We start from the raw sequence: 19,245 nt of genomic DNA, 5'->3' as shown, positions 1-19,245 counted from the left end.
TCTTTTTCCTTATAGGCTATCATCATACTTATTACGGTTTTAATGTCTTTTACAAAATTTCCAATTTTCTCCCTCCACAGGATGAAGACAAATATCAGGTGCCATTGTCAGTCAAGCCAGCGGGATTCCAGTCCATCCAGCTGGAGTCACTTTTACCAAGGCAGTTACTACACAACAGATTTTTGCTCCTCCTTAGGGGGAAAAAAAAAAAAAAGGGAAGGCTGTGGAAAAAACGCCAGTGGCAAAGGGGATTCGTGGGACCATTCTCTTGTATAGTTGACGTTTGTGTTGTAAGCGGTGTACAAGAATTATCATTGGCCTCATTCACTCTGTTATCAGGACATAAACAAGCAACACTCCACAAGTATTCCTTACTGATTCTCTTCCTCTTAAAGATTATTCTCGTCGTCCTCTTCCTCTTCCTTTCCTATTGTTCCCTTACCTCCTCCTCCAGGGGGAGGAGGTAGCTCAGTCGGTAGAGACGTGGCCTGCGGTCCTACCGGACCCAGGTTCAAATCCCCGCTGGGGCAAGGAACAGATTAAGGATTTTAATTTCATAAAATCAGACTTTACTGATCTACCAGAAGACCAACCGACATGTCGTAAAAATACCCCCGCTAATACCAATACACCAGTCCTGTATGAGACAGCCCTAGCATGTATTCAATATGGATGGTGGGTGTTAGCGCCGAAGCGGTCACGTGTAGAGGTGTATGGTATGTAGGAGGACTACTGGGCCTTGAGAGCAGGCTGTGAAGCCTATGCCCAGAGTCGGACACATAAAAAAAAAAAAAGTTATGTAATTTATGCCTCAACTGCCGTAAGTCTCCCAAGGCTGTGTAAAGTCGGTGTCGGTAGCAAGAATATATCGATGTGACACGCTGTCGGATTGAAGGGCGTAACTCTGTGTGTGTGTGTGTGTGTGTGTGTGTGTGTGTGTGTGTGTGTGTGTGTGCAGTTTCTTCTCGACATTATTTCTGTACCGATCACACGAGTGGAAGTTGCACTGATCACTGAAGGGATGAACTAAGCTTTGGTACTGTTATATAACTGTGATGGAAAGCATAACTAATATTTAAAGAGTAGCCATTTTTCCATACGTGTTTGTCTCACACCTTGTACATATTATCTTTAGTAAATGTTTAACCTTCTAAAAATGCTTAAATTTCTCATGTTTAACGTAATATATTTCAGAGATTTTAACGTTATTGTGGGAGGCTTAATACTATGTGGTGTGGTAAAATGTATATCGTGTACTGAGCATGTCTATCTATCTATCTGTCTATTTCCAAACGCCTTAATCCCATAAGGGGTGGCCACAAACAAATCGCCTCCATGTCGCTCTGTCCCTCGCCATTTCGCTGCCCTTCCATCATCTCACCCCCCCCCTCTCCCATATACTCCACTGCATTCCTCCATCTCATCCTTGGCCTCCCCCTCCTTCTGCCCTTCTCCATCTCACTCACATACACTCTCCTCGTCAGTCTCTCACTCTCCACCCTCTCCACATGGCCAAACAGCATGTCAAGTATGGAAATTAGTAAGCAATATTAGCACTGATGGGAAAACTCACTATTGTATCATTATTTCTTTATTCAGTGTAGAGGAAAACTATTGAAAGGGAGTGTACCAGCTAAATCGAAAACTGAAAACTGCTTAATGCTAGGACTGACGGTCACACTGTTTGTACTATAACAGGTCAACTCTGGAACTGTCATCCCCTGTCTGTATTTCCGTCTGCCTATGACCTCCAGTCTTTTAATCAGAATGTGTCTAGATATCTGGAATTGAACGGATCTTGAATTTCTCTCTCTCTCTCTCTCTCTCTCTCTCTCTCTCTCTCTCTCTCTCTCTCTCTCTCTCTCTCTCTCTCTCTCTCCAAGCTTAAAAAAAAAAACAGCAACAACAACAACAACAACAACATAGTGATATCATGGACCTGTCTTACTAATAATTGTATAATAAATGCCTTTGGAGATTCCGTAGCTCCTCTTCTTTAGCGATTTATTCAGCATATTACACCTCAGCATTCTCTTGTCTGTTAATGATGCTGAGTCGATATTAAAAACAACTTCAGTAGCCAATGAATGGACTGTTCTATGCATACCGTTCAGACCAATCTACGGTGTGGCAGAGGGAGGCCTTAGTGGAGTGGCATTGTTGTGGTCGGGCGGCGCAACTGCCTGGTTATGCAAACGTCCATCAGCTACTTCCCTAACCCCCCAGAGTAGGGCAGTGGACAGCAGAAAGGCAACTTAAGCCTGTAGTCCACCGGGTTCACGTTTCAGATGATCCTGGGACCACACAACAAGAGATCCATTTATATCTTTTTATTTTATTCTCACCACTACTAACAGATCCTGGTCAGCTTCAGGAAACACCATAGTCCTCAAAAGAATATCATACTCCTTCAGACCGTGAGCCTCTCCACAGCCGAGGAGGAAAGAACTGAGCAAGACGGCCTGGGAAGATAGAAAACACGGGATGAAAATGTTGATAGGGTGGGACAAGGACAGGAGAAAGACGGCCCATTTTTCCTAAGCCGTTTGTTGATATAGTTCTCTCATATTAACTTGACCCAGATTTTCGTCCTCTTGCAGCTTGTTTCACGTAGCTCAGTGGCAGAAAAAGACAATGCTACAGCCCTACATCCTTTCTATAGCACTCTTCGCGACTAGCATCGTATTCTAGTCTTACCCTGCTGTTATAGTTGTGGCCCATTTAACTGATACCAGCTGATAAATAGTATGAAGAGCAGAGTGTGGATATATATAACTGTGGGATGTAAGTCAAGATTTCGGGGGCTTGAATGGTGTGTGAATGAGAGTGTGGTCCATTTAATATTCAGATTTTTGGTTAGTTCCTCATTCTATTATGTTTTTTCTTGCTCTCTTTACTCTATCTCACCCAATCTTTAGATAGGAAAGAGGTCTGGATGATGAAGAGGTGGAAGTCAATATAATTTCCATACAACGGTGGAGGTCCGGAGGGCTTTGAGGCGGGCAAACGTTTGTGTTTATGTGGAGCTGTGACGTGTGAGAAACGTTTGTTGGAGGAAGCCCATTGTATTTTTATATTTATTTAGTTATGTATGCTTCCGAAATGCTGAGGTATGGGGGTGCGATTGTTGTGGAGTGGATATGGAAGTTGTGTAGATTGGCTTGGGAAGAGGGAAGGGTTCCAGAGGACTGGAAATTAGGTATAATTGTTCCTTTATACAAAGGAAAAGGGGAAAGAGAAGTATGTGGTAACCATAGGGGTATTTGCCTTCTTAGTGTGACTGGTAAAATATATGGTAGAATACTCATTGATAGGGTTAGGCATATGACAGAGGAGCTAGTTGGAGAAGAACAAGGGGGATTTAGGAAGGGAAAAGGGTGTGCAGATCAGATATTTGTTCTAAGATGTTTAGTGGAGAAGTATCTAAAGAAGGCTTCATGGACTTGGAGAAAGATTATGACAGAATAGATAGGCAAGGTATGTGGAAGGTATTAAGAATATATGGAGTGGAGGGGAAATTGTTGAGTGCTGTGAAGAGTATGTAAGAAGGAGTTAGGGCTACGGTGCGAGTGGATGGTGAGCTGAGTGAGTTCTTTGATCTCAATGTGGGACTGAAACAGGGTTGTGTGATGTCTCCATGGCTGTTTAATATATATATGGATGGGGTTGTAAAGGAGGTGCAAGGTAGGGCAGTGAATGTGGGGGTGGCTCTAATGAATGAGGGTGAGATTTGGAAGATTCCGGTGTCGCTGTTTGCTGATGATACAGTATTGTTGAGTGAAGATGAATGGGAGTTGCAAGGTTTGGTGAATGAATTTGGGACAGTGTGTAGGAGGAGGAAGCTGAAAGTTAATGTAAACAAAAGTAAAGTTATGGTGTTTGAGAGGAATGAAGTCACAGAATGTACAGTGAGGTTGAATGGTGAGGATATGGAGAATGTGAGTGCATTCAAGTACTTGGGTAGTGTGATGAGTAAGGATGGAACTTTGGGGGATGAAGTGCATGAGGGGGTACAGCAGGGAAGGAAGGTTGTTGGTTCACTGAAAGCAGTGATGAGAAATAGGGAGGTGAGTATGGAAGTTAAGAAGTCACTGCATGATAGTATTGTGATCCCTACCCTGACGTATGGAAGTGAGGCATGGACCTTGCAAGAGGGGAACAAGTCAAGAGTGAGAGCAGTGGAAATGAGTTACTTGAGAGGAGCATGTGGAGTGACATGGAGGGACAGGTTGACGAATGAAGAAGTGAAGGAACGTTGTGGGGTGGATGTGGATGTGGTTGAGAAGATTAGGAGAAATACACTGAGGTGGTTTGGGCATGTGGAGAGAATGGAGAATGAACGACTGACTAAGAGGGTGTATGTAGGTAAGGTGGAGGGAGGGAGAGGGAGGGGTAGACCGAGGATGAGGTGGGGGGAAGGAGTTGAGAGGTATATGAGGGAGGGGGGAGTGAGTTGGGGGGAGGGTAGTCAAATGGTGGGTGACAGAGCGACTTGGAGGCGTTTTGTCTGCGGCCACCCTTTGCGGGATTAGGGCGTCGGGCTATAGATAGATAGATAGATAGATAGATGCTTCCGATCCCTGAGGTGCTAGAGAGGACGCCTTCGCGCGGTAGCAATGACATGCCTGGGCGGCTCCGCTGCCTGGTGTTGCAAGTGCCCCTCAACTCCCTCCTTATCCTCTGGAAGGGGGTTGGTGGAATGCAGGAGAGGGACAGCTTCAACCAGCTGTCTGCTGGGTTCATGTTTTAGATGAACCTAGGATTGCTGCTGCTGCTACTACTACTACTACTACTACTACTGTTGTAGTAGTACTATTGCAGTAGTGGATGGTAAGAAGGTAGGTAAGCAGGTAGGAAGTCAGGCTCATTAGGTTCGAGAGAACATACCCGCACTGGAAAAACAATGATTACCCCCGTGACGTCACAACTTTCAGTCGCTTTGGAAGCGAATGGACGCATCGAAGTTTTTCTGGTTTTGTGGGGTTTTGGCGTGGGTTTTTGGCGTTCTGAGTGCTGTTTGTGCGTAGAAACCAGACGAGTAAATCCCCAGGCAAGGACGAATAATATCTAGACGTGAATGAGACGAGTGTAGGGAACGAATCGGACCAACTGTGTGTGTCATCTCCAGCTGAGGTATGTCATAGTGCTCGGCCATTTTGTGTGAGGTATTTCTCTCAGGTACAGCCCCTCTGCATCCTGTCCATAGCACTTCTTCGTGACTATTGTTCTTTCACCTAAACTTGGCCCAGATTTTCGTCATTTTGCGGCTTATCTCCTGTGCTCAATGGCAGAATAAGTCAGTACTGTGGATTTTCAGCCTTTCCGTTGCACTTCTTCGTGACTAGTTCTGTATTCTACAATTAATCTCTTGTTACAGCTCCCTATTCAAGATGGAGGGATGGCAATTTTGGACCAAGTTAGAGTGAAAAGGGTATAACATCAAATTCCAGTGATAATCTCTTACAAAAGCTTATTCAAAGTAGAGAGATATCCTTCAAAGAAAACGGCCATGCAGAGACTCAACCTCCTTTCCATAGCACTTCTTCGTGACCAGCATCATATTCTAGTATCAATCTCATGCTGCAGTACGGTATTCGGGTTGGAGATTTAGCAGTATTACGCCAAGGTGAAATGAAGAGAGTATAGTTTGAAATCTGACTGTAAAGGATAGCTGAAAAAAAAAAAAAAAGGATCCATTTGAATTTCCCTTGCAACGTAAAAAGCTTCGTAACACCTCTTCCTAAGCGATTTATTTTGCAGATTACATCTTATGTCTCCTTCAGTGCTACTGATATTCCCGTCTCCAAAAGTATTGAAATTCTCGGAGTCTCACTTAACAATGCCCTCAGCTGGACCTCTCATGTCACTTGCTAGAACCGCCTAAAAAAAACTTGGATTATTGTACAGAGTCCGTAACTTCTTCACCGACGAGCAGTTAGCTATAATTTATGAGTCATGTGCGCTCTCAGCTTGAATATTGTTCACCCTTGTGGAATGGTTGTGGAGAGGTTACATTAAAACAACTAGACAAAATTCAGAACAAAGCTGTTAGAATCATTAACAACCCTGCCATTACATATAAACTACCTCCCCTACAAGTAAGAAGGAATGTTGCCTCCCTTGCATTATTTTACAGATATTTTTATGGCAAATGCTCAGACAAAGTTGCGTCCATGGTGCCACCTCTCCATGCCTTCCCTCGTGCTACACGGGCATCTGGTAGCGCTCATGACTGGAATGTCACTCAGCCATATCGCAGAACTTCTGCCTATCAGAATTCTTTCATTCCCCGAACTGCATCTCTCTGAACTCGCTTCCATAGAGTTGTTTCCCTCCAAATTTCAACCCACAACTGTTCAAGTCTAACTGTTACAGATATTTTATGAACAGAGGACACCAGTAATCTGGTGTATGGATTATTTTTTTATTCATTTGTTTTTCCTTCCTCTGTTCTGTTATTAAAAAAAAAAAAGTTTTTACACCGACATACTTTTATACCGACATACTTTTATACCGACATACTTTTATACCGACATACTTTTATATCGACATACTTTTATACCGACATACTTTTATACCGACATACTTTTATATCGACATACTTTTATACCGACATACTTTTATATCGACATACTTTTATACCGACATACTTTTATATCGACATACTTTTATATCGACATACTTTTATATCGACATACTTTTATATCGACATACTTTTATATCGACATACTTTGCATCAGTGAATACAAGAGATACTGAGGTGTAAGGCGTAGAAAAAATCGCTGAGTGAAAGGTGCTACGGAAACTACAGTACCATATAAAGTTCTCTCTCTCTCTCTCTCTCTCTCTCAAGTATTCACAAGCACAACACACACGCACAAGCACAACACACACACACACACACACACACACACACACACACACACACACACACACACACACACACACACACACACATATTTTGTGTGATGTGGGAACGACTTAGTAAACGTTATCCCTCTGTCCAGCATCATTTGTTCATGTCCTCAATGTATACGTTATTTCACCACACCCACTGCCACACCAAGGACCACACCAGCAGCCTAAGCCGTCCCCACAAGACATAAGACACCACCAAATGAGTTTCTTGTGGAGCGCAATTTACGTACCACCCTGTATTCCTTGCCATTCATTTTAACACACACACACACACACACACACACACACACACACACACACACACACACACACACACACACACACACACACACACACACACACACACTTCTACAGGTAAACGGCAGTAAGTTACTATTCTCTTTTTACTCTAACTTGGCCTAAAATTGCCATCTCTCCATCTTGAATGGTGAGGTGTTGCAATAGATCAACACCAGTATATGGTGCAAGGCGTGGAGAAGGGTTATGAAGAGGCCATAGAATTTTATTTTATTTTATTATTATTTTTTTTGTCACTGAGCTATGTGAAATAAGCTGCAAAAGGACGTAACTGTAGTGTGTAACTTGCATAATTAGGTTCTAAAACAATTCATATAACAATAATATTCAATCAGTATGCAGTTATCTACATTCTTGTAGTGATATGCAGAGCACTACAAAACTGTGTGTTACAGTTTTGTAGTGGCGCTGATAAGGAGCCCACACGTGGTGGCACTGTCTACCCCGGGTGCCACTCAGTTGTCAAATCTGATATTTCCCTGCACCTCGCCATAGGTAAGGACCCTGGTCTGACCTTGGCGAGGCGATGTGTACCACAAGGGTGTGCCGATTCCCTACTCGCGGTGTTTGTACTGTCCTGTACCTGTAGGACGGCCCCACAGATGCAGTAGCTTACCTTTGGTCATCGAGTCTGCTCGGCCAGACAGACAAAAGTTAAGCAACAACAGCAACAAGAACAACAGTTTTGAACTGTTCTAATATTCTTTCAAAAGAAACACCAAACTTAGTACTGTACCAAGACCTGACCACCTTTCACACAAGGATCCCAACATGGTTGGTCAGTACTGTGAGTGTAAGGGCTGAGGCAGCATTACTATTTTGACATAGTAAGTTGTGGTTCAGGGTTTCACTTCCTCCCCCACTCACAGTTCCACAGCTCCGCCCTCTTGATCTTCCCAGTCACAGTCTTCGGCAGGCTGTCCACAAACTCCTTCTGTTGGGGTAGCAGGATAGAACGTTTTATAAGGTTGGCAGGCTGTTCATAAACTCTATCTGTCGGGGCTGAAGGATGGAACGTGTGATAAAGCGGAAGTCTCTAACCCCCCAGTCAACTCTTCATAAAGCTGATCAGAAACCTTAAATCGCCATACGCCTTAGTTCCGTAAGGGGTGGCCACGAACGAATCTCCTCCATATCACTCTACTCTCTGCCATCTTCTAGCCCTCTCTCCAATTCACATCCCTCTCACTCATATACTATCCACCCCATCCCTCCATCCCATCCTTGGTCTCCCCTTCCCCCCTCCACCTCACTCATATATGCTTCCCTATACCCTGTTTTATCTGACTTGGCCTAAAAATCCCATCTGTCCACCGTGAACACAGAGTTGTGAATTGGAATATGAAACTAGTCACGAAAAAGTGTTATGGAAATGTTAGAGCCGTATTATAATCTTATTGTGCTACAGAGCCACGTGAAATAAGCCGCAAAAGGACAAAAATATGGGCCAAGTTAAGGTGAAAGGGCTATAGTCTGTCCTTCCTCATCCTCTTCACATGGCCAGACCATCTAAAAGTATTTCTGCTGACGCCTCACAACATACCAGAACAACGATACTGTATACTGTAATATCATCGCCAGTAGCTGGAGGGATGTGTGGATATGCAGCAGTGGAATTTGGGCAGTAAGTGATGTTGAAGTTTGTAGGTATAAGTATACTAAAAATGAGGATACCAACGTGTATATGTGGAGCCTGGTGGCCTAGTGAGTTAAGGTGCTCCCAGCTGGATTAGGCTCGTAAGGGTTTACCTCCGAGGGAACGTAAGGGTTTATCTATCTATCTATCTATCTATTGCCAGACGCCTCAATCCCGTTTGGGGTGGCCACAAACAAATCGCCTCCAAGTCGCCCTGTCCCCCGCCATTTCACTGCCCTGCTCCCAACTCACACCCTCCTCTCTCATATACCTCTCCATCCCATCCCTCCATCTCATCCTCGGCCTCCCCCTCCCTCTTCCCCCCTCCACCTCACTCACATGCACTCTCTTCGTCAGTCTTTCACCCTCCATCCTCTCCACATGGCCAAACCACCTCAGTGTGTTCCTCATAACGCTTCCTATCACATCCACATCCACACCACAACGCTCCTTTACAGTATATCCTCATTCGTCAGCCTGTCTCTCCACGTGACTCCACAGGCTCCTCTTAATAACTCATTTCCACTGCTCTCACTCTTGACTTGTGTCCTTCCAACAACGTCCAAGCTTCACTTCCGTACGTTAGAGTTGGTATCACAATACTGTCATGTAGTAACTTTTTCACTTCCATGCTCACTTCCCTGTTTCTTATCACTGCTTTCAAAGAACCAGCAACCTTTCTTCCCTGTTGTTTATAGCTCACATAATGATACCCAGGGGAAGGCGAGGCTGGTCACCTTTGTTTTCAATGCCAGGACCAAGCTGCCTAGGCCCGGGCCCCTACGCTCCTGATGGGGCAAAAAGGACTGGATAATAGAATACGACGTGTGATGCAACATTGACAAAAAGAACATAGGTACATAATTTAGAGGATGTTTGTGCCTTGCCAGTGTTTGTGATTGTACAGTGTTGGAACTGGGAAGAATAGGCACGATAGTCTATATATAACCCTCCTTTCTCAGAATATGAACGATAGGCTATATATAAGCCTCCTCTCAAAATATGCAGTATGGTCTATATGTACGGTAACTGTCCTCTCTCAGAATATGCACGATAGTCAATCACATAGGTTTTCTGCTTCTATTCTCTCTCTCTATAGCCACACGCCATAATTCGGTAAGGGGTGGCCGTTTGTCTTTCAGTTACTTGTTTTACGGAGAGGTTCACTAACCCTCCTCCAACCCATTTGCTGACAAGTAGGGAACACGTATGGGTTGGTTATACGGTTACCACCCAGCGTTGTAAAAGGCTACCTGGCTTACAGGAAACCATTAGGCTTGTCACTCAATGCAAATCCACCTGAAAGGGAAAGAAGAGTAATAAAAAGTGACAGGACAGATGGAAGAAATAGGAAGAGAAGAGGGCAGACACAGAAAAAGAATGATAAAGGTGAAGTAGGCAGCACTACATCAAGTGAGTGGATGATGGTCATTTATCCGCATTAATTTGTCACAAACCAATTGCCTCTAATATTCGCAATCAAACGTCTAACTTTTCACATAAGGTTTAAGAGTGAGAAAAAAACTTGCCTTGCTTCTTCTTTCATGTCACACAGCATCCAATCACCATAGCCATCCATTAATAAATACCAACTACTTTACCTTAAACAATGATAGCTACATGTCCCACAATTAACCTACAGATAATGGAAAAAAAACTGTAGTAGAGGAAGAGATTGGAAAGGGTTTACATGATGATAAAAAAAACAAAACAAAAAAAACAGCAAGGACTGAGGTAGAACAGAGGCTGCATACACGTCCAGGAGTCTGATATGGGCAGTGAGTTTAACAGGTGCGGGTCTGCCGATAATACCGAATGTTAAATAATGTAAAAATATATATTCGTGAACGGTAAGGCTTGAACAGTCGAAACTATGATATTATTTGTATCCGTGGAGGGAAATAAAAAATCTTATGGACGAGAAATCATCCTATTATATACCACGCAGAGAGAGAGAGAGAGAGAGAGAGAGAGAGAGAGAGAGAGAGAGAGAGAGAGAGAGAGCTTGGATGACACTCTTCTCTAATCTTTCTTGTTTGCTGGTCTGTCATTAATCCCTAAGAACATCTGATACTTGTTTCTCTCTCGTCTTAATCAATATCCCCAGGTGCGATATGAGGCAAGGTGATTGGAGGAGAAAGAAGAGTGAATAAGTCATCAGTAACAGTCATCAATAGCATCCACAACATCAATAACGTAAATAACAGTCATCAGTAACATCCATACATCACCCAGCGTCCACTTACACAGCTTCCAATACTATTTTCAGACACATAACATCTGATCCATACCTCTCCATCACAAAGTATATCCACCAGCCCTCATCAATGTCTCCTTCCATGAGTGAGAGGATGACTTTCTATAATAGTACGCTGTATCATTCAGTCGTGTGGGCTGTGGAAAGCGGCCTCCTCCTCTCCCAGTACCAAACTAGCGAAACGTACAGTACTAACGACAAGCGTAATCCAGGGAGGGTGTCCAGAAACCATAAGGACACATCGCTTAAGCTCTGATCTAGCCAGCCACGTGAACCTTCGATCAATCTGCACGAAAGTCGAATAACATCTTTCCCTCCCATCATACGATTTATCTGCCAAGTTTAATGCGTATCGGATGAGGCATTAATAAGCTAACGTTGCGCCCTGAAATTTGACCGTGACTTGTGACCTTCACCTTTGACCAATCCTTACCAAATCAACTAACTTCTTCCCAGACCCACACACGATGCACTTGCCAGCTTGGATATAAATTTGATCAGACAATAATGAGATGCATTGTTAACATTCATATCGATACATTGCAGCGGAATTAATCATAACAAATACGCTTCTCGTGTCGTTAATATTAAAGATACATTCGGTTACACACACACACACACACACACACACACACACACACACACACACACACACACACACACACACTCTCTCTCTCTCTCTCAAGCAAATATTCTTCCCTTCCCTAATCCCGCTAGAGCCTCTCCATTTCTCTCTCTTTCCTCCTGCCCCACATCCACTTTTTTCCTCCCTCAACCCTCCCGTCCATGGGCCACCTCCCCTTCCACCCCAACCTCGAGTAATCATCATCAACATAAGCTTAATTCTCTTTCACATGTCTTCAAAACCATCCCTGTCCATTCATTGCATTTCCCTCTCTCTTCATCATCATCATCATCACCATCACCAATCAATATCACCACCACCATCATCATCATCATCATCATCATCAAAATCGCCATCACCACCACCACCACCATCATCATCATCATCATCAAAATCGTCATTACCACCACCACCACCACCACCACTATCATCATCATCAAAATCGTCATTACCACCACCACCACCACCACCACCATCATCATAATCATCAAAATCGTCATTAACACCACCACCACCATCATCATCATCAAAATCGTCATTACCACCACCACCACCACCACCACCATCATCATAATCATCAAAATCGTCATTAACACCACCACCACCATCATCATTATTATCATCATCAAAATCGCCATTACCACCACTAACATCATCATCATCATCATCATTCCACGCAGGCCCAAACATGTGATGGAAAGATTTACCACAAGGTTCTTTAATATTCAACGGGATGTGAATTAGACGATAAGGAAGTCCTGAAGCAGAATACAAATACAAAACCAAACTAATGACTAAGTTGCTGTTAATTAGAGACGTCTGGATTAGTGGATATCCAGAATCACTCGTTATGTCTTGGCCGTCAGCACCACCGGCCATGTTTGATGTATCACAGGTGAGATTTGTGGCCATATAGAGGCAGGGAAGCGGCCCTGTGGTGGTGGTGGTGTGGAGGTGGACGTAGGGAGAGGCATAGATAGGTGGAAGGCAGGGTAAGGAGGGAGGGGATGGAATTAGTGGTGATCAGTTTGTGAGGTGTGTGTGTGTGTGTGTGTGTGTGTGTGTGTGTGTGTGTGTGTGTGTGTGTGTGTGTGTGTGTGTGTGTGTGTGTGTGTGTGTGTGTGTGTGTGTGTGTGTGTGTGTGTGTGTGTGACCTTTGGAGTACAATGAACTATGACACAGGAAGATGACAAACAAGTTATATAAATTCTATGAACGACGACCATAAATATTTGACCATGTTACCTGAGAGAGCCCCGGAGACAGCTGATCCCTCGCCATAAAAGGCCTTGAATGGGATGGGGAGAGGAGGGGAACAAGAGGCCCCGGCCCCTCCCCTCCATGCCTCACCTCACGCCATGTTGTCATCACTCACTCCTTCACTTCCCTCTTCCCTCCACAATCCCTTTACTGTCCCGGTCCAGGCTCCTTGTCTTTTTTTATTTTTTTTTTAATTTTATTTTTTTAATAGAAGATGGAGTAAGGAAGGAATAAAAAGTCCTTTCCTCATCTCTCCTCTTTCCTACCTGTCTTCAGTTATCTTTCCTTTTTCTTTCCTTATCCCTAAACCACATCTTTAGTTTCCTCTTCTTTTCTAGCTCTTTCTTCTTTGTTCTTTTTTCCTTCACCGGCCCTTCTACTTTCTTCTTTCCATCATTTTTCTTTCTCCATTCCTTCCCTCCTCTGGCCTTCTTCCTCCACTCCCTATCAGTCTTTTTTACCCCTCTCAAGCTGCTTCTCTTGTTACTAGTATACTCCAAATACCAGAGTCTTCCATTATTTTTTGCCGTATTCATTGGGGTGGTCGAATCCAGTGTGTGTCCCTAACTGTGTCACTCACTTATTCATTCACTGAGTCACTCCTTTTTTAATGGGTGAAATATGGTTAGTTACAACCATAAAGTTTCTGAGCGACAAACTTATGGGGAGTGGGTTGAGGGGCGGGGTTACTGGTAGTCTGTCTGGCGTGCTTGTGTGGCGTGTGTTTAAGGTGCGTATGGTGAGCGTCTGAGTTGTGTCTGAAGGCTGCGTCCAAAGACAAAAAAAATCTTTCAGAATGTGCTAAGGTGGTGGTAATGATGCGGTAGGTGTCTTCTGTTTGGTTTTTCATTGTGCAGGTGTATATTTTTCATTCCGTTACGTGATTAAGTGATGATGTGAGAGTGGACGGAATATTAAGTCTTCCCAGCGCAGGTTCAAATATTCAGATCTTGAATAATTTTTCTTGTTCATCGAGTATATACGTGTGTATTCTGCATCCTGCTAAGGGAAGGGGTAATACAGTGAGAGTGGTGGGGTATTAACACAATCTCCCTCGCGCAGGTACAAAATAGAAACAGTAAATTGGTCATTTTGCAGGTGTGAGGGTGTGTGGGTGTGGCGAATGTGGAGGAGAGGTCTATGGAGAAGGCAGAGTGGTGTGGGTAGGTTGGTGTGTGGTGAGGGTACAGCGATGTGTGATGACGGTAAAGTGGTGTGTGATGAGGATAGAGGTATGTTTGATGAGGACAGGTATGTGGTGTTGGAAGGGTTGGTGTGTGGAGAGGGCAGGGTGGTGTGTGGTGAGGGCTGAGATATTTGTTGTGAGGGCAGGGTGGTGTGTGGTGGGGGAAGGGTTGGTGTGTGGTGAGGGCAGGGTGGTGCATGGAGAAGGTTAGGAAAATGTGGAAGGAAGGGAGGAGCATAAGATAATTGAGAGATGTGAGTTGGATACGGGTCAGCTTATGAAGTATTCGCAGAGAGCACAAGTAAAGAAAGGAGGGAGAATGAGGAAAAAGTAAAGGAAAGAATGAAAGTACTGTAATGAGATTGTACAGTATAAGAATGGAAAAAAGTTGCGGAATTATGAGAAACAAGAGCAATCTGTATGAAAGTTAGTGAAGGAGACGCTTTCTACTGGAAGGAAAAGAATGAAGGGGCACGAGGGATGGAAGGAGGGAGGGAAGGAGGGAAGGAAGGATGGAATGTAGGGAAGAAAGGAAGGAAGTAAGGCAGGAAGAATGAAATGTGGGAAAAAAGAAAGAAAGGAAGGGAGGGAGAACGGTGGGGCAAGTCAGAGAAGATGAACTGTAGAAATTAAAATAAACTAATTCTTTAAGCGTTAGGGATTTCAATAACAAGCTGATTTTTTGCAAGCATCAAAATAACATTCTCTTATGCTACATTACACCACAAAAATGAATCAGTGAAATAAAACAGAATGGCGTAAGGAAGCATGAAAAGAAAGAATGGAAGATGGGAAAGGGGGGAGAAACACAAGGAAGCAGAAGAAAGGATGATAATACGAGAACTGAAATATATGTGAATGGTTTAGGAAGTGAATATGTCCTGTCTCTTCCTGATAATACTTTTTTCTATGTCCTTTATATTCTGCTTCTGTTTATCTGGGTTGTTTATCTGTCGGTTTATCCTCTCTCAGTGTTTATTATCTGTCTCTTCTCTCTGCCATTCCTCCATGTGTTAAGCTATACTCTCAGGTCATGTGTTTGAAGAACTAATTGTATTTATCCAGTTTTTTATTCTTACCTTCTCTCTCAATTTCTCTCTCTCTCTCTCTCTCTCTCTCTCTCTCTCTATGTGTGTGTGTGTGTGTGTGTGTGTGTGTGTGTGTGTGTGTGTGTGTGTGTGTGTGTGTGTGTGTGTGTGTGTGTGTGTGTGTGTGTGTGTGTGTGTGTGTGTGTGTGTGTGTGTGTTTCCTTGTCTGTCATCATTCCTTTCGCTGTCCTTCCCTCTTGTTCTGTGGACCCTTCATATAATCCACGCTATCAACTCTTTCTTGGCTAAAGGTCTTGTTCAGTTAGGTACAATCTTTCATGTTATCCACGGTACACTACCAGTCGAGGCGGTTAGCAGTGGAAGAGGCAGCATGTACCCCAGGGACGGGTCGGTCACGATGATATTACGTAAACTACACTCAGACAATTTTCTACAACTCAAGGAAGCCCTGAGTCCTTCAAGAAATAAAGCCTATCTCCATTATCCATAACACTTGTTATCTATCTGTCTACCTTTAGCCAGACGCCATAAGCCCGTAAGTGGTGTCCGTTTGTCTTTGAGTTAGTGCTTTTACGGGGAGGGGCACTAACCCTCCGCCAATCCACCTGCCGAGACGTACGGAATACGTGTGGATTAGTGATATGGTTACCACCCAGCGTTGTAAATGGTTTCCTGGCTTACAGGAAACCATTAGGCTTGTCGCTCAATGTAAAACCACCTGAAAAGGAAAGAAGAGTAATAAAAAGTGACAGGAAAGATGGTAGAAATAAGAAGAGAGGAGGGCAGACACTGAAAAAGAATGTTAAAGGTGAAGGAGGAAGTAGGCAGCACTACATCAAGTATGTGGATGATGGTGAGAAATAGGAAGAGAGGAGGACAGACACAGAAAAAGAATGATAAAGGTGAAGAAGTAGGCAGCACTACATCAAGTGAGTGGATGACGGCCGCCACCACCTACCACTTCTGGGATAATTTTCATCCCACAGGTAGCACATTTTTTTCATTTCCTTGCTGTCAGTGTCAAGCAGGTACACTCAGCTTCTTGGCTATATTTCAAGCTGGAGAAGTTAGTTATATTCCTCAGTCTCTTTATCTGTCATTGTTTTAAATTGTTTATTGGTGTGTAAATTGATATAGGAAAAAGTATATAATCAGAGTGGAGGGCTAAAATTAGGAGCAGATATACTGAGAGAGTGGAAGTATTTCGTGAACGAGAGACTAACGAGAAGTGTATGTGAGTGAGGTGGAGGGGGAGAGGAAGGGGCAGGCCGAGGATGAGATGGAGGGATGGAATGGAGAGATGTATGAGAGAGAACGGTGTGAGCTGAGGGCAGTGACATGGCGGGGGAGAGGGCGACATGGAGGCGATTTGTTTGTGACCACTTTTTACAGGCTTACGGCGTCTGGCAATAGATAGACAGATAGTATGTAAGAAGAAATACACAGCTTAGGTACAAAGATGTTGAGAGGGACGCCTTCACGTGGTGGCATCAACAGATCAGGGAGAAGCATCTGTCTGTCTCTGCAAGCGTTCCCTCAGGATTCCTTGACTATATAATACATAACTTAGTGCGAAAAAGTAAGAAATTTAAGAGAAACTCAAAATGCAATCGTGGGGAATTTTCAAACACGCCCTGAAAAAACACGAGGGAAAGAAGAGGGGTGAGAGAGGACGCAGGGGCAAGAGGAGGGACGAGGACAGGAGGAGCCGGCATAGGGACAAATCCTGCACCCACTCCCACACCTCGCCATCCTGCCACACCTCCCACGCCTCGAGGACGGAGACGAGGATAGGGCTGGGCATGGAGGCGATTGCGCTGGCGTTGTGCTGCCTCTGCTGTGGAAGCCTCTTTGCCTTCCTCTGAGCCCCCCTGAACTCCCCACCTCACACCCCGACGCACCCTGAACCCCATCTCACACCCCGACGCACCCTGAACCCCATCTCACACTCCGTCGCCGTCCCCTGAACCAAGGCCACCTAAAACACTCTGCCTGAGCCTGAGTGAGCGGTTCGCCTGCTGACGTAACAGGAACAGGTGAACTCTCCTTCTAGTAGATCTACTTAATGGCCTTTCTACGACCTACTTCTCCAGGGGCTAATGAAACTAGGGATTGTGACTATATTTCGCCTCTCCTCTGACATCCCTTCATGGTGTCAGTGTACCACCCCGTATTGGCTTGTAGGCTATCACTCACTCAGCTCTAAGAAGGCAAAAATGTTTGCTATCTATTTTTTATACAAGGAAGAAGGAACCAAAAGCCAAGAGCTTGCAAACTGTTCCTTCCAAGAATAAAACAAAAACAAGATAACAGAGAGCCAAATTCAAGTCCGTTCATTTCACGATGCCTGGACACACTGTATTTGAAAGACTGGAGGTCATAGGTAGCTGGAAATACAGACAGAAGGAGACAGTTCCAGAGTTGACCTGTTGCATACACGAAGACCTGGGAGTAACGGTTAACTCTTGCATTACAGAGTAGGACAGAAAAGGGATTAGAGCTTGTTGCCAGACAGGTGCTACACGCCCGCCATAATGGTGGAGGGATGCTAACATACCTGAAAAATACTGTGATAATTTTCAGATTCTTGACAGAGGAGGCTTGAAATGGCCAAATGAATTCACGGTGTCAGTACGCGAACACCTTCAGAATATTCAACGCATTTAAAGCAATAATTTCTTTCTTCAATAATAAAAAGGTGTTATAAGAATGATATCCACTGATCTTCACTTCTCTCTGTATGGTCTGAATAGGTTATGGTTTAGTGCAGTGGGTTCCAACCTTTTCAAATTCACGCCCCCCTTCACTGAATGACACGTTCCCTGCACCTCCTTTCCTCAAATACTGTATTTTACTGGCATAGTTGGCACATGTCAATAAATATCATAGATTCTTAATCTTTGAAATTGTTTATATATTTAGATAACTAGATTCCTTATTCATATCTGAAATATTTTCTCCATATTTAGAAATTACTGAATTCCATCATAATTCGTAGTTTTCAAATATATTTACCATCTTCTCAAGCCTTCGCGTCCCCCCAGGCAGCCCTTCGTGCCCCACTAGGGGGGCGCGCCCCACAGGTTGGAAACCACTGGTTTAGTGACATCTCTGTGCAATAAATACGTGGAGAATATACCAGTACAATAACAAGAGATAATCGAGAGTATGCTGTGTGTGTCCCTGTCCCCCCAAACTCCTCGGTGTGACGGATATGCAGCAGGAAAACAAGTCCAGAGATTCACTGATTGATGAGTTAGGTGTTACAGTATGTCCTACCGGGCGATATATCATGTGGCAAGAAAATCCGATTCTGCGCTTATAATTTTCAGTGTCAATAATGCTTTTGATGATGATGATGATGATAATACTTTTGATAATAGGTAGCTCTGAGCCTTTCAACTTTACCTCAGATCAGTTAATTACACGTATACCTGCTAGTCCCCTAAATATCTGCAAGTACACAGCCCTTTTCACAGTAATATAAAAGGCTGAACGCTCCTGCCTTAGAACACACACACACACACACACACACACACACACACACACACACACACATCCCTCCAGCCAGTCTCGCTAACCCGCTAACCCAGTGTTGAAAACTAGTTAGGTGGGGATGCTTATCAGTGTGTGTAGTATTATCATATAGACAAGGCGTGTGGTTGGTTGTGGTGGTGGTAGGCCATATACGGAGTGACGGGGCTACGTGTAATGAGTCAGGTAGGCCTTCAAGAAATCAATGCCGACAACTGGTTCTCTGCCTACTGATGCTGTTTTAGTGCTTATTAGGGAGTTATGAGGGAAGGGAGTGCTGACAAGGTTAAGTTACATTGCTCATACGTAAATATAACTGTTGGATATTTTTTCTTTTTGCTGTTCAGTCAAAAAGGTGGAAAATAAATGATGCAAACATGGAGGTGATATACATCCATGAACAGACAGAACACACACACTCTCTCTCTCTCTCTCTCTCTCTCTCTCTCTCTCACACACACACACACACACACACACGGCAGT

General features: G+C 43.9%; 1 protein-coding gene across 1 annotated transcript in view; it reads left to right on the top strand.

The window, feature by feature from the left end:
* LOC145390973 (putative neural-cadherin 2) overlaps positions 1 to 7,826 on the top strand; it is a 159,676-nt gene extending 151,850 nt beyond the window's left edge. The window contains exon 30 of the mRNA XM_080265707.1: positions 7,711 to 7,826. Within this exon, the coding sequence (XP_080121833.1) occupies positions 7,711 to 7,826 (116 nt within the window). The remainder of the gene's footprint in view (positions 1 to 7,710) is intronic.
* Positions 7,827 to 19,245: the final 11,419 nt, after the last annotated feature.

This window comes from Coenobita brevimanus, chromosome 16 (assembly GCF_032717465.1).
Source record: "Coenobita brevimanus isolate Jiangsu-jjx chromosome 16, ASM3271746v2, whole genome shotgun sequence".
NCBI classification, from domain to species: domain Eukaryota; kingdom Metazoa; phylum Arthropoda; class Malacostraca; order Decapoda; family Coenobitidae; genus Coenobita; species Coenobita brevimanus.
This window is presented reverse-complemented; position numbering and strand designations above follow the sequence as displayed.